Source organism: Staurois parvus, unplaced genomic scaffold, assembly GCF_062004578.1.
Source record: "Staurois parvus isolate SC_StPar_1 unplaced genomic scaffold, SC_StPar_1.0 ptg000768l, whole genome shotgun sequence".
Lineage (NCBI taxonomy): Eukaryota > Metazoa > Chordata > Amphibia > Anura > Ranidae > Staurois > Staurois parvus.
In genome coordinates, this window is record NW_028318564.1 from 2,267,686 (window position 1) to 2,281,358 (window position 13,673).

The 13,673-nt window shown below is 46.1% G+C and overlaps 2 protein-coding genes across 6 annotated transcripts in view; one reads left to right on the forward strand and one right to left on the reverse strand.

Moving 5' to 3' along the window:
- EFNA5 (ephrin A5) overlaps window positions 1-13,673 on the forward strand; it is a 586,842-nt gene that overhangs the window by 363,287 nt on the left and 209,882 nt on the right. The window lies entirely within an intron of this gene.
- LOC149444895 (paraneoplastic antigen Ma2 homolog) lies at window positions 7,301-8,698 on the reverse strand. The gene has a single exon (XM_089654420.1). The coding sequence runs from the start codon at window positions 8,594-8,596 to the stop codon at window positions 7,301-7,303; it is 1,296 nt and encodes a 431-aa protein (XP_089510546.1). The 5' UTR covers window positions 8,597-8,698.

Below are 13,673 nucleotides of genomic sequence, written 5' to 3' on the forward strand. Positions count from 1 at the left end.
ACAAGTGTATATAGCTGAGCTTGGCTAGCTATTTTTTCCTACTGTATTTCTCAATAAAGTACCTAGCACAGCACAGACAATTTATAGAAAGTATACAGTGTGATTATTCACCTGAAATAACATTGTAAAATATATTAGTATTAATAGGCCACCAAAATATTGTAACAGTTGCTTCTTGATTTTTACAAGGGAAAGTTATTTTTTCACTGAGACTGTATTTGCCATTAGTAAATTATTGCCATTTTAAGTAGATGATTAAAGAACACAGTAACTCAGCAGACTTGTATCAACTTGAATGGCTGTCTGCAAATCCTAAAGGTGCTCATAAGGACAGACACGTACATATGTTACAGTATATTGTCTGGGCGGTAATTAGGTTTATGATGAATCTATCTGACAATTAAAAGGAATGAACTTTAGAGGCAGATTGACATCATGGGAAAAGGAATGGGCCTTAAACAAGGCAGGAGTCAGCAACAGAAATCTGCTGAGGGCGACTTTTTTTTTTTCTTCTCTTTTATATGTGCTGTAAAGAAAATTAATAACTTTACTTGGGTGGCAAATAACATTATACAAGGCAGCCTTATCCTATGAGGAAATCGATCTGTAGTTATAGGGGAAAGGATATTACCTGCAACCTCCTGGTGACCCATACAATACTGTGTTTCTATTTGAAAAAGTTAAAATAACAGGATTATTGTATTTATGTATGCAGGATTTGTAGCTGTTGACTTTAAATTTTTTTGTTACAGAGTGGCAAACTGCTTTAAATACACAATAATACAGTTAATCATTTATTATTAAATCATTAAACATATATATTTTTAAATGCAGCCTAATTTGATTCAGCCTCTTCAAAAGGCACCATACCAGGGGCGGACTGACAACTCATGGGGCCCCCGGGCAATAGGGGATCATGGGGCCCGTGTCCTTGGCCAAGCTCAAAAAAGCCTATGAAAAAGGTACCAGGGGCATCTCATGGGGCCCCCTACTGTCCCGGGGCCCTCGGGCAGTGCCCGAGTTTCCAAATGGTCAGTCCCCTGCACCATACATTATAAACTTCTGATTGTATGTAGCGGTACCCCCGAAGGGGCTGCTTAAGTTTGTTCACTCCGCCACTCTGCCTCTCAACCCCAAGAACTGTCTCAGCCCACACTGGCACACCTGGCAATAGTGTAAGTGCAAGGACCAATGAAAAGCACACACTTTATAATAAAACACAGAGATCAGCTTTACTGTAGACCTCTATGGGAAATAATAAACATTAACAACAGGTATATGTTAGGAGAATCAAGAGAACAACAAATACTGTGATGGAAAGCAATATAACTCACTTTTACACTCAGGCTGCTCCTAGGGGATTCCAACCATGAATAACCCCAAGAGCAGAGGCAAACACTTAAATGGCAACCTCAAAGTGGATTTAACTCCTCTTCATAAAATGGGCCCCATGATGTCCAAGCAGAAGGAGAGCAGAACGACTCTCTGTTGTGTCAGACTTCTCCCTTCTAACCCCCGACACCATGACCCCAATAGGCAAACACTGTACCCAACTGATGTTTAATAGCTACTTTCAAGGTAAAGCCATTCCCTCACACACCAGGCAATATAGAGGCCTGACTACGCATGCGCGTGCTCGTATGGCACCAGTAACTTTAGTCTCTTTGTAACTGGATGAATGTTGGGATCTTCAGCTAGCCACTTTCGTTGGTGCACTTAAACTCCTTAAACACTTAAAGTGTAATTGTAATCCTGTGGCAGTATTTGCATAGCAAAGTGAACATGGTGTCTGTTCAGCAGGGCCATCTACACAACCCAGTGCCTGGTGAATATGAGAGGTCTCTGTATGTGTGCAATGTTCCTGTCATCTGACAGTGGGAGAAATCCCTCTCACCAGATCCTGTGACAAAGGCCCAAACGATCGTCCTGGAAAATGACAGGCTCCTCTGGTCACCTCACGATGAGCACTTCACACTGTCAGTGTAGGCACTGTACTGTAGACCACTTCTCTCAGTTTGGATGTTCCTTTGTCTGATGCAGATCACCAAGCATGCAGTGCACTGCCCATCAGCACTTCTTTGCCAGGTCCAATCTCTCTCCTGCCACATGCAATCTCCCCCTCCTTCAGGAGAAACCCAAGATCCCCTTCACTCTGCTCTCCCTAAGCATGATGGCTTTCGTGGTTCTTTTTTAATTCTATCTCCATATTAGCCTATAAGGCCGTTTCTGTTCAAAACTCCATCGTCCACAATGCTTTGCAGCTGCACTTCCTGCTTGAAAGAGTCCTTGACATTGGCTCCTTTAATGGCTCTCATAATTGGCTCTCTCTCTCTTACAGTCTGAGAGGAGAAAGGGGGGGCTGAAATCCCTCACTGCTTTGTCTGTGTCAGGGCAAGTGTCAGGTTACACAGGAGAGGCCAGTCAGCAGATCACAGCCATGAGACAGGATTAATATCTCCTGCTACACACTCCCCCCACCAAAGAACCTTTGGTCCTCCAAAGGCAGTAACAATCCTTGACCTGGTACATGCTTGATATATACATGCGGAGAAAAAAAGTTAGTACACACAGGAAATTAAATTATTCACACTTGCATAAGAATCTGGCAGAGGAACCTCCCACCATGTAGCAAAGTGAGGGTTGTCCTGCCCATAGGCCACACTAATGGGAATGGCCCAACCAGATGTGCCAGGGGGTGAGTTGGGGCTGTTCTCTACCGAAACTGCTGTAGGAGAACCAGGCGTCACGAGATTCCTTCTAGAAGCATGTACTACTTCCTCAGAGTTTTCACCCAACACATCATATGTCAGTCTTTTTGGGGGTTGAATAACTCTACGCTCTCTCTGTTCTCTGGGCTCTAGCAATGGTTCTGGCGTTGCTTCCGATGTTGGTTCTGACACTACTGACTCATCAACCCTTGCTTCTTGCTCAACGCACTCTGTCTCTCCCAGTTCAGCTTCCTCCACGTCTTCTCCCTCAGCAACAATGGACCCAGAGTCTTCAGGTTCTAACTCGGGTAGAGAAGGCTCAGGCTCTTGCAAATCTTCTGTATGTTGAGCCTGAGGTACAAATTCAGGAGCCTCTGGCCTAAGAGGAACTACGTCAGTCACTCCAGTGGAACAAGGAGTGGTGGGTTCGGAAATGTCAGATGGCCACAGCAAATCTGTCCCTACCTCCTCACTCTCACTGTCCTCTTCATTTACAGGAGGTGGTGTGGGTTGAGACCTGGTCACAGGTCTAGTTCTCTGAGAAGTTGAGGGGGTAGACTGTGGATCAGATTGTGATGGTAGACGGACTGCATCTGACAAAGGCAAAAGGTGGTTGCGGTGCCAGGTTTTGAGTGGGCCAACACCCTTTTCCGGTCGAATCTGGTAAACTGGCAATCCAGGCAATTGTTTGCAGATGACATAGGGCTCTGATCGCCACCTATCCGCCAGCTTGTGTTTTCCAGGGATGCCCAGATTTCTCAGTAAGACTCTGTCTCCAGATTGTAAGTCCTGTACTCGCACTCTGAGATCAAAGTTCTCTTTGTTTCTCTGTCCCCTGGCATCTGAGGTGGCTTGAGCCTTCTCATAAGCAATCTTCAGGCTTTTCCTTAAGCGGTCCACATATCCTCTATGGGAAGCTGCAGAGGTATGGTCTACAGAGGTTCCAAAAGCCAAGTCTACTGGCAGTCGAGCTTCCCGGCCGAACATCAGCCGGTAAGGAGAGTATCCTGTAGCGTCGTTGGCAGTGCTATTGTAGGCATGTACGATGGCTGCTACATGCTTACTCCAGTGTTGCTTTTGCACTGAAGTCAAAGTCCCGAGCATATTCAGGAGGGTACGATTGAATCTCTCTGGCTGAGGATCTCCCTGAGGATGGTATGGAGTAGTCCTCGACTTTTGGATGCCTAGTAGACTCAAGAGTCTCTTGATGAGATTACTCTCGAAATCTCTCCCTTGGTCTGAGTGGATACGTTGTGGTAGTCCGTAATGCACAAAGAACCTTTCTACTAAAATCTTTGCCACAGTTGATGCTAACTGATCTCTAGCAGGAAAAGCCTGGGCATACCTGGTAAAATGGTCAGTCACTACCAGGATATTTCCCTGTCCACTCTGATCCGACTCCAGGCACAGGAAGTCAATGCACACCAACTCCATGGGTCCCTGACTTTGAAGGTGGCCCATTGGGGCAGCTCGTTGAGGCAGAGTCTTCCTCTGAATACATCGGATGCAGGAGTGACAGTAACTTTCAACTTCTGTCCGCATGCAGGGCCAGTAGAAGCGGTCTCTTACCAAACAAAAGGTTCTTTCTGGTCCCAGATGGCCATGGTCATCATGGAGAGCAGTCAGCACCGTTTCTCTGTGTTTTGCGGGCAAAAATAGCTGCCATTTCTCTTCAGGATCATCAGAGGGGCCCCTTCGGTAGACCACTCCGTGGCGTAACTGTAGCCGATCCCACTCATGATGTAGCCGCCGGGCCTCCCTTGACGATGTAAGAAGCAAATCAGGGCTTTTGCTTTCTAAAGCCTTCAATACTAGGCCGCAGAGGGGGTCTTCCAACTGATCTCTTCGCAGATCCTTCCTGGAAAGCTTGGGCAGGCCTTCACCCCCAACCTGGGTGACATTGCAATAACACCTGGGAACGCCAGATGCCGAAATCCCAATGTCTTCTGCCCTGGACCCACCTCTTGTTCGGTGTTCCACTCCTTGGCATAAGGCTCGTACCCCTTCAGAGGGCACCTGAGTCCACTCTTCTGGGGAATCCTTGGAACAGTGAGGTCTTCGGGATAAGGCATCTGCATCCCTATTCCCAATCCCTGGCCGATAACTGAGGCTGAAAGTGAACTCCGATAAGGCAGCTAACCACCTGTGGCCAGTAGCATCCAGCTTAGCTGTAGTGAGAATGTATGTGAGGGGGTTATTATCTGTTTTTATCACGAATTCTGCTCCATATAGGTAATCTCGAAGTTTGTCCACTACTGCCCACTTCAAGGCCAAGAATTCAAGCTTGTGGGTGGGGTAGTTCTTCTCAGCGGACGCCAAACCCCGACTCACATAGGCGACAGGTCGCAAGCATCCATTCTGTTCTTGATAGAGGACTCCCCCTAACCCATCTCTACTTGCATCCACATGCAATTCATATGGCTTGGCTGGGTCTGCATAGGCCAGGATTGGAGCGGTGGTTAGACTCTTTTTCAGCCGTTCAAAGGCCTCTTCACACTGGGTTGTCCATTGTCCTTGAATAGATTCCCTAGGCCTCCTGGGTCCCACTGCTGGCTTCGCAGGTCTAGAAAGATCTGCATCATCATTGTCTTCTTCGTTTCTGAGCAGTTCATTGAGTGGACGGGCTATCCGAGCGAAGCCCTGGACGAATCTGCGATAATAGGAGCAAAACCCCAGGAAAGATCTGAGCTCTGTGACATTTGTGGGCCTCGGCCATGAAGTAACAGCTTCCAGCTTCTTGGGGTCAGTGGCCACTCCATCGGCAGATACGATATGACCCAGGTAATTGACCGAGGGTTGGTAAAACTGGCACTTCTCCAAAGACAACTTCAGTCCCTCATCATGAAGTCTCTTGAGTACCTTCTCCAATCTCTCCTCATGTTCCTCTAGGGTCTTCCCGAACACAATGATGTCGTCCAAGTATACCAGTACTTCAATTAAATTCATGTCACCCACCGTCTTCTCCATCAGCCTTTGAAAGGTGGCTGGAGAGTTGCACAAACCTTGAGGCATCCGGTCAAATTCAAAGAACCCTATTGGGGTTATGAACGCGGTCTTTTCTCGGTCTTCTGGGTGCATGGGGATCTGGTAATACCCATTCTTCAGGTCCAGCACACTGAACCACTTTGCCCCTGATAGGCTTTGCAAAGCATCCTCTATCCTGGGGGTGGTATACTGATCAGGAACAGTTCTTCGGTTTAGCGTCCGGTAGTCGATGCACAATCTTAAAGATCCGTTCTTCTTCCGGACCACCACTATCGGAGAGGCGTATGGGCTTCGGGACTCTCTGATGATGCCTGTCCTCTTCAACTCTGCCAATTGCTCACGCAGGTCTTCCAAATCTCCCAATGGAACTCGTCGAACCCTTTCCCTGAATGGAGCGTCTTCTCGAAGCCGGATCCGATGATGGGCACTCTCTGCACACCCCACATCGAACTCACTTCTGGAGAATGCAGCCCGCCACCCTAGGAGTTGATTCTTCGCTCTCTCTCTCCATTCCGGGGAAAGGGGGGTGTTCCTTGGGTAAAACGCATCGACAGGGATTTCTTTCTCTCTTCCGTCCCCTAGCTCAGTGGGCAAGATTGGAGTTGCAGGATCCACATGTCCTAACAGCACCCGAGCTGGGATTTTCACTGGGGCAGCAGTTGGGTTATGAACACTGACCGAAACCTTTCCGTGGCTCCTCCGTAGCGCTTTTGTTGACACTACCTCCGGGAGGATCTCCACTCCTGTGTTCTCTTCACAGCCACCAGCCTCAAGGACAATGAAGGGGCCTGGCTGCTTCCAGGTCAATTTGACTGATGCCTGTAAACACGCCACCTCTCCGGGTTGTAGCACCTTCTCATGTTGATCCAGGCGCCATATCTTCCCTATTCTTTCCGCTGGGGTTCTCCTTTCTTGTACCAGGCGCTGATATGCTTGCCTCAGCATGGGATGTACAGAAGTGGGTTGATCATTGGGCTCTTCGACCAATGGCGCCAACAGCCTTCTGACAAGATTGGTGTTGGTCCCTATGATTAGGGAACTCCTATTGGCCCCAGGCGGCCGGGGACAGATGATGGCTAAGGCTTCGAAAGTCTCAGCCTTCCCTGTCATGGAAGGATCAAAAGTTAGTCTGACCGATAGGTAACCATCATAGGGAAACTTCTGGGTTCCTATGCCCCATATTTCCAGATCTTCCAGCTTCTGCAAGGGCAAATGCTTCAGATGCTTGTCATAGAAATCTCGATACAGAAGGGTTACTTGGGCTCCGGTGTCCAGAAGAGCCCTGGTATAAATCCCTTCTACCTGAATCGGGACGACAGGGGAGGGTCCCACTAAATTCTCAGGGAGTGGTGAACAGGTAGCCGTCTTCTTCTGTTCTGCAGTTCTTATCCTTACTCCCCTCCTGGGGGAGTTTTGACTCGGCCTAAGCCGTGGTTGACTCCCAGGTTTGAGGTGTGCACTGACTCCCTGAGGTGAAGTGGCATCTTCCCTAGGCTGTTTGTAAGGGATGGTGGGGTCCTTCTGGATAGGACCAGATTTTCTCCTCGCCCCCCTTTTTCTTGGTTGAGTGGAGCTAGCTGTGGTGGTGGGGTCCCTGGGTTGCTCCTTCACCAGGGCCCTCTGAAGTTTTCCGCCGGTTTTTGGCGCTTAGCTTCAGACTTCCTGGGGCTCGGACAGACTCTCCTGACATGTCCAGTCCCTCCACAATTAAAGCAGGTCATTTGAATGGTGGGACTAGTTGCTTGCGTTGGGGCAACTCCTGACAGGTTTTCAGAAACTGCTCTCGTCTCTCTTGCTAAACCCGACGGTCCCGCCATTAGTAAGGTCACCATCTCCATTAATTGGGACACCTGAGTCTTAAGGAGTTCAACTTCAGGGGTGTCACCTCCCACATTGACTACCCGGACCCCTACAACAGAGTCTGACTGTGTCTCTTTGTCATCCAACATGGCTTCCTCCTCTCTCACAGTCCGGATCAAGTCTGGATAGTTCAGGAGGCCACCATCTCGCCGAGTTCTTAATAGAATGGCAATAGGGTCTAGGGGCCTGGCTCCCCGTAGGACTTGTTGCGCCCGAACCTCATCTACTCTTTCAGGGCCTATTCCCCTTTTTAGCAGAATTTGGTGTATTATCTTGTCTAGACGTCCCATGTAACTGGAGAGTTTCTCCCCTTCATTTTGGTAGGTATGCTCTAGCTGATAGATGAGGTCTGAAGCCTTCTCAGTGCGCCCAAATACATCTTGTAAAATATCTAGATAGCCCTGAGCAGTGCAATCCTGTTTGCTAAGTTTTAGGTTGCGAATGGCCTCCAATGCAGGGCCCCTTAGGCTCTCCGTAATCCTCTGTTTCTTGTGGGCCTCAGGAATGTCCCATTCACTTAGTGCTTGCATGGCTTGGTCTAGCCACTCTTCAAAGCCATCCTCCCCAGTAGGTATTGGTTGCCTACCCGAGAAGAATCGGAGCTTCCGATACATCCCTGTGTATGGAGAGGGGTCTTTGCGGCATTTTAACATGAAGTCCCCCAATGCAGTGAGGAATTCCGGGCCTATGGTGGCTAGAGGTGTCTGGGACAGGGGTTCTTCCCTCTCAGGTTTTGCACAACTAGGCCCGGGGATGTTCAACTGAAGTAACTGGAGCCTTGTCCCATCCTCTATTTGGATATTGGCTCCTTGGAAACTGTCAGGGATCCCCTTCTTCCACTCTAGCAGGGCATATGCCAGGGTGGTGTCTGAGGCGGGTATCACATCTATCACCCACGTTTTCTTTCCCTCTGTGGGTAGTGCATTCACTATCTTGGTAATCTGTTCTTCGGTCCCCATTTCTCTGGGGAACTCGACCACTACACTCCGTTCTGGGCAAGCATTTTCCCTGCTGCACCACTTGGTCGCAGCTGCGACGTCCATCTTAGGAGTTGGTATAGGGCACTGCTTGAGTGGTTGTTGGGTGATTGAGCAGCAAGAAATCCCGGACGAGCCCCCACATGTAGCGGTACCCCCGAAGGGGCTGCTTAAGTTTGTTCACTCCGCCACTCTGCCTCTCAACCCCAAGAACTGTCTCAGCCCACACTGGCACACCTGGCAATAGTGTAAGTGCAAGGACCAATGAAAAGCACACACTTTATAATAAAACACAGAGATCAGCTTTACTGTAGACCTCTATGGGAAATAATAAACATTAACAACAGGTATATGTTAGGAGAATCAAGAGAACAACAAATACTGTGATGGAAAGCAATATAACTCACTTTTACACTCAGGCTGCTCCTAGGGGATTCCAACCATGAATAACCCCAAGAGCAGAGGCAAACACTTAAATGGCAACCTCAAAGTGGATTTAACTCCTCTTCATAAAATGGGCCCCATGATGTCCAAGCAGAAGGAGAGCAGAACGACTCTCTGTTGTGTCAGACTTCTCCCTTCTAACCCCCGACACCATGACCCCAATAGGCAAACACTGTACCCAACTGATGTTTAATAGCTACTTTCAAGGTAAAGCCATTCCCTCACACACCAGGCAATATAGAGGCCTGACTACGCATGCGCGTGCTCGTATGGCACCAGTAACTTTAGTCTCTTTGTAACTGGATGAATGTTGGGATCTTCAGCTAGCCACTTTCGTTGGTGCACTTAAACTCCTTAAACACTTAAAGTGTAATTGTAATCCTGTGGCAGTATTTGCATAGCAAAGTGAACATGGTGTCTGTTCAGCAGGGCCATCTACACAACCCAGTGCCTGGTGAATATGAGAGGTCTCTGTATGTGTGCAATGTTCCTGTCATCTGACAGTGGGAGAAATCCCTCTCACCAGATCCTGTGACAAAGGCCCAAACGATCGTCCTGGAAAATGACAGGCTCCTCTGGTCACCTCACGATGAGCACTTCACACTGTCAGTGTAGGCACTGTACTGTAGACCACTTCTCTCAGTTTGGATGTTCCTTTGTCTGATGCAGATCACCAAGCATGCAGTGCACTGCCCATCAGCACTTCTTTGCCAGGTCCAATCTCTCTCCTGCCACATGCAATCTCCCCCTCCTTCAGGAGAAACCCAAGATCCCCTTCACTCTGCTCTCCCTAAGCATGATGGCTTTCGTGGTTCTTTTTTAATTCTATCTCCATATTAGCCTATAAGGCCGTTTCTGTTCAAAACTCCATCGTCCACAATGCTTTGCAGCTGCACTTCCTGCTTGAAAGAGTCCTTGACATTGGCTCCTTTAATGGCTCTCATAATTGGCTCTCTCTCTCTTACAGTCTGAGAGGAGAAAGGGGGGGCTGAAATCCCTCACTGCTTTGTCTGTGTCAGGGCAAGTGTCAGGTTACACAGGAGAGGCCAGTCAGCAGATCACAGCCATGAGACAGGATTAATATCTCCTGCTACATGTATAATCTCCTTTATGTAGTGAAAGGGCCTGCCAGATTAGATAAAAAAGTGAATAGATTGTTTAGATGGGTCCTCATAATACATAGTTTTATAAATCTAAAGGAGATTGTACAGAGTTTATACAATCAGTTTGTAGAGTGTATGACCAGCTTTACCATCTGCTCTACAGCTACATATAGGTTGAAAGAGGGAGAGTCAGCACTTGAAACCAAAGAAGTGTGCTGCATGCAGATAGGCTTACAATAAAAATTCTGATAGGAGAAAGCAGAGTGAGAGCAGCGATGGCCTACTTAGTCTTCTGCTACTCTTTCAGGGTCCCATCAGAAGGCTTGGGGTTCATAAAGGACACCACTGTATTCCTTAAGGGCTCATTCACATGGGTGTCTAAAATGCAACTTTCAGATGCATACAGCATATAGTTTTGAAGGCATCTAAACACAACACTATAGGAATCAATATGCCCATACACACAGCTATATCTACAAACCTAAATTTGTGCTATGTTTAGCAGTGTACAGGAAAAATAGGACACCGCTGGGGTCGTATATTGCATCAGATTTTAGGTGAGTATACATATAAATGCATTTACTAAATGAAACAGTAGTATGTTTTACTAAAACTGGAGCTTTCAGAATCTGGTAGCCAATCAGCTTCTAACTTCAGCATGTTCAATTAAAGTGTTACTAAACCCAGGACCCTGCATTCGCTCTATATGGTCTCCCACAGTACACAGAACACGAACATGCAATTATTTTAGTAAATATAAACTGCTAAATACCTTTTCTCATCAGCAGTTAGAGCAGTCTTGTGACTTCTATCAATGTCCACTGGTTAAAGCTTGTAGGAGGAGTTTTCTTTCTGCTCTAGCAGGTTACCTAATCACTGACCTCTGTCTGGACAGTGCTGATTGGCCCTGTGCTGATCACATGCACTCTCCCAAGAAAAAAAAAACCTCTCTAACAATACACACTAAACTGAGCATGTACATATGGCTACAGGTTCAGTCTGTCTTATCAGGAGATAAGACGTGGACATTTGAACAAGAGGAGGGGCAGAGAACACAGGATCACATGGCCTTTTTACACAATGCAGAGGATTAACCCCTCAGGCTCCACAGTGAGTATAACAAGCATGCTTTACTGCATATACAGACTGATTTTACTGTTGTGGGTTTAGTAACACTTTAAGCTTTGACAGTTAAATCTAAAAGCGGATTGGTTTCTGTGCAGAGCTGCACCAGATTTTGCACTCTCTGGTTTTAGTAAATCAATACCATAAAGTCATTGAAACAATTGTATCTAAATTCTTTATGTTTAAACTTGACTAAATGCAGCTAAACAGAAGGCATGTATTAGGCATGCATTTTACACAGGAACTGCTGGCTCCACCAGCAAGAATCTGCATTCTGTGCAGAAAAAAAAAGGAAAATATGCTTGTATGAATAAAGCCTAATTGTAACAGAGAAAGAGCTGTCTCCTACCTGACTGTGCAGTGTAGCCAGGCTGCATGAATGTCAGGACCGAATGGACAGAAATACAAATCTTTTCTCAGGTAAAACAGGTTCCATATACTGTATGTATTTCATCAGTGCATTTAGCTGCTTTCCTGGCGTTAAACTTTAAAACATATATTTATACATTTCAAATAATTACATTGCACGTCATGTTATTGGCATCATACACATCATGTTACCTGTGTCATCTTTGACATGTCACTGAAAAAAAAAAACTGTTCATTTTTACTTTTTGGGTCAAAGCTCAGCTAAGTCTAATGACCCCACATCTGACTCAAACAGTAAATGGCAACATAGGAGAGGGAAAATAAAGCAATTGCTCCTATAGTTAGTGTAGAGGGCAATGTGAGCACACAACTGATAATAAGGAATTACAGTTACATTGGTGTTTGCTAACCTCAGGTCTACCTTCCACCCCCTGTAGATATGCACTGACCTATATTTTCCAACTCTATATGAGTGATACTATATGGACAATCTTAATGAAATGCTATTAAAGGGTCATAGATATATTTTATGTTTTTTGGGGGGGTCATGCTTTGGCAAACAAAGAAGAATATTTAGATGGCGTACCAGAGTGACTTGCTGGTGTGACAAAATTGCGCTAACAATGGGAGGGGCCTTAAATTTGAGCCTACTTACTGCAAGGTACTTGCACCTACCGTGCAAGGTAACACATGCTACCATCTTTGTACCCAAAAAAGTGCTTTAATTACCAAAATCAAGAGTCTAACGTACACGTGCAAACCTCAGCACAATCACAGCAGTGTTAAATAACCTTTTACCTCTTCATTGGTGGTCAGTGGTAGTGTTATTTTACCCCCTCTCCCGCATTAATGGTATTAATTAACCCCCACCCCTCCTGATTAGAAGTAGTTCTTCTAGCATGCCCCATTCAGCCCCCCTCTGCACCCACACATTGGTTGTCAAAGAAGAAAAGTTTTATTCACTTTATGATTTCATCTAGGCTGGCTCAGGTTAGGCAGGTGCAGTCATCGATCAGAGAGCTGCTGACTCAATCACAGGTCTCCAAGCAATCACCTTCCCACCAGCATATATGCCTCTCTACCAGCACAGCATGCAACATACTGTGGTTGAGAACAGGGGTTGGCAGAGGGCAGGACCAGCAGGCATAGTTGACCCACCACTGAGAATGTCGGCAGACAGGAGGCAGGACTTTCAGCCCTAGCTGTTGCACCTACATGGACAGATGCTCTAGGGGAGATTTGGACCTCCATATCCCCACCCCCCGCCTCCTATCTACTCCCCTGTCTAATAAGCATTGTATCTGCTTGCTGGTGATTTCTGCATTTGCAACCCATTTGGTTTGCGTTACCGCCGGAGTAGAGACTATTCATTAACCAATGTGAATGTTCGCCTAGCTTACTAAGTAAGCCATGTTTGTTAGTTGTCATGTGCTAACAAAAATCCTGTTGTTTCTATTTCCCTTATACGTAATTGTATTTAAAGTGAACACACCATCATCTTTTTTTTTACTATATTCACTTGGCAAAATTAACATTCACTTTACTAAGCAAAAGTCTCCTCTTTTTCACACCTATTCACACCTATTGCCAACAAATGGCTACATTTCTTAGTTGAAAAACACCAAAATAACTTATGTAGTTTATATCTGCCACAGACAGGAATGCAAATTAACAGTTATAAACTTTGCTTTCTTATGTACCATATTTATATTCAACTGAAAAGAATGTGTAGAAAGCATTCAGGAATTGTCAGAGAGCACTAGCATGCATTTCACGACTGGCAACCCAGAAAGAGGAACACATGTTGAACTGCTGAATTCTACTATAATAATGGCAGCAGGTGGAAGCGTTGGAAGCCAAGACAGATTATGGATTCTGGTTTAATATTTATGTCTATTAAGGAGAAAAAAAGACAACTGAATGGCAGCTAAGCTGTTTATATCCCCCCACTAAAACAAGAATGGGTGAAAATTCCAACCAAGTTTGATGTCTAAATGAAGTAATCTCCACAAGGAAAGAAAAGATTATATTTGTTAAACTGTACAAAAAAATCAGACGATAATATGGCTTTGTTCACAGCATTGCATAAAGGAGATTAAAGA

Coding starts and splice junctions, on each gene's coding strand:
- LOC149444895 (XM_089654420.1), bottom strand. CDS start 8,596: ATGGACGTCGCAGCTGCGACCAAGTGGTGCAGCAGGGAAAATGCTTGC.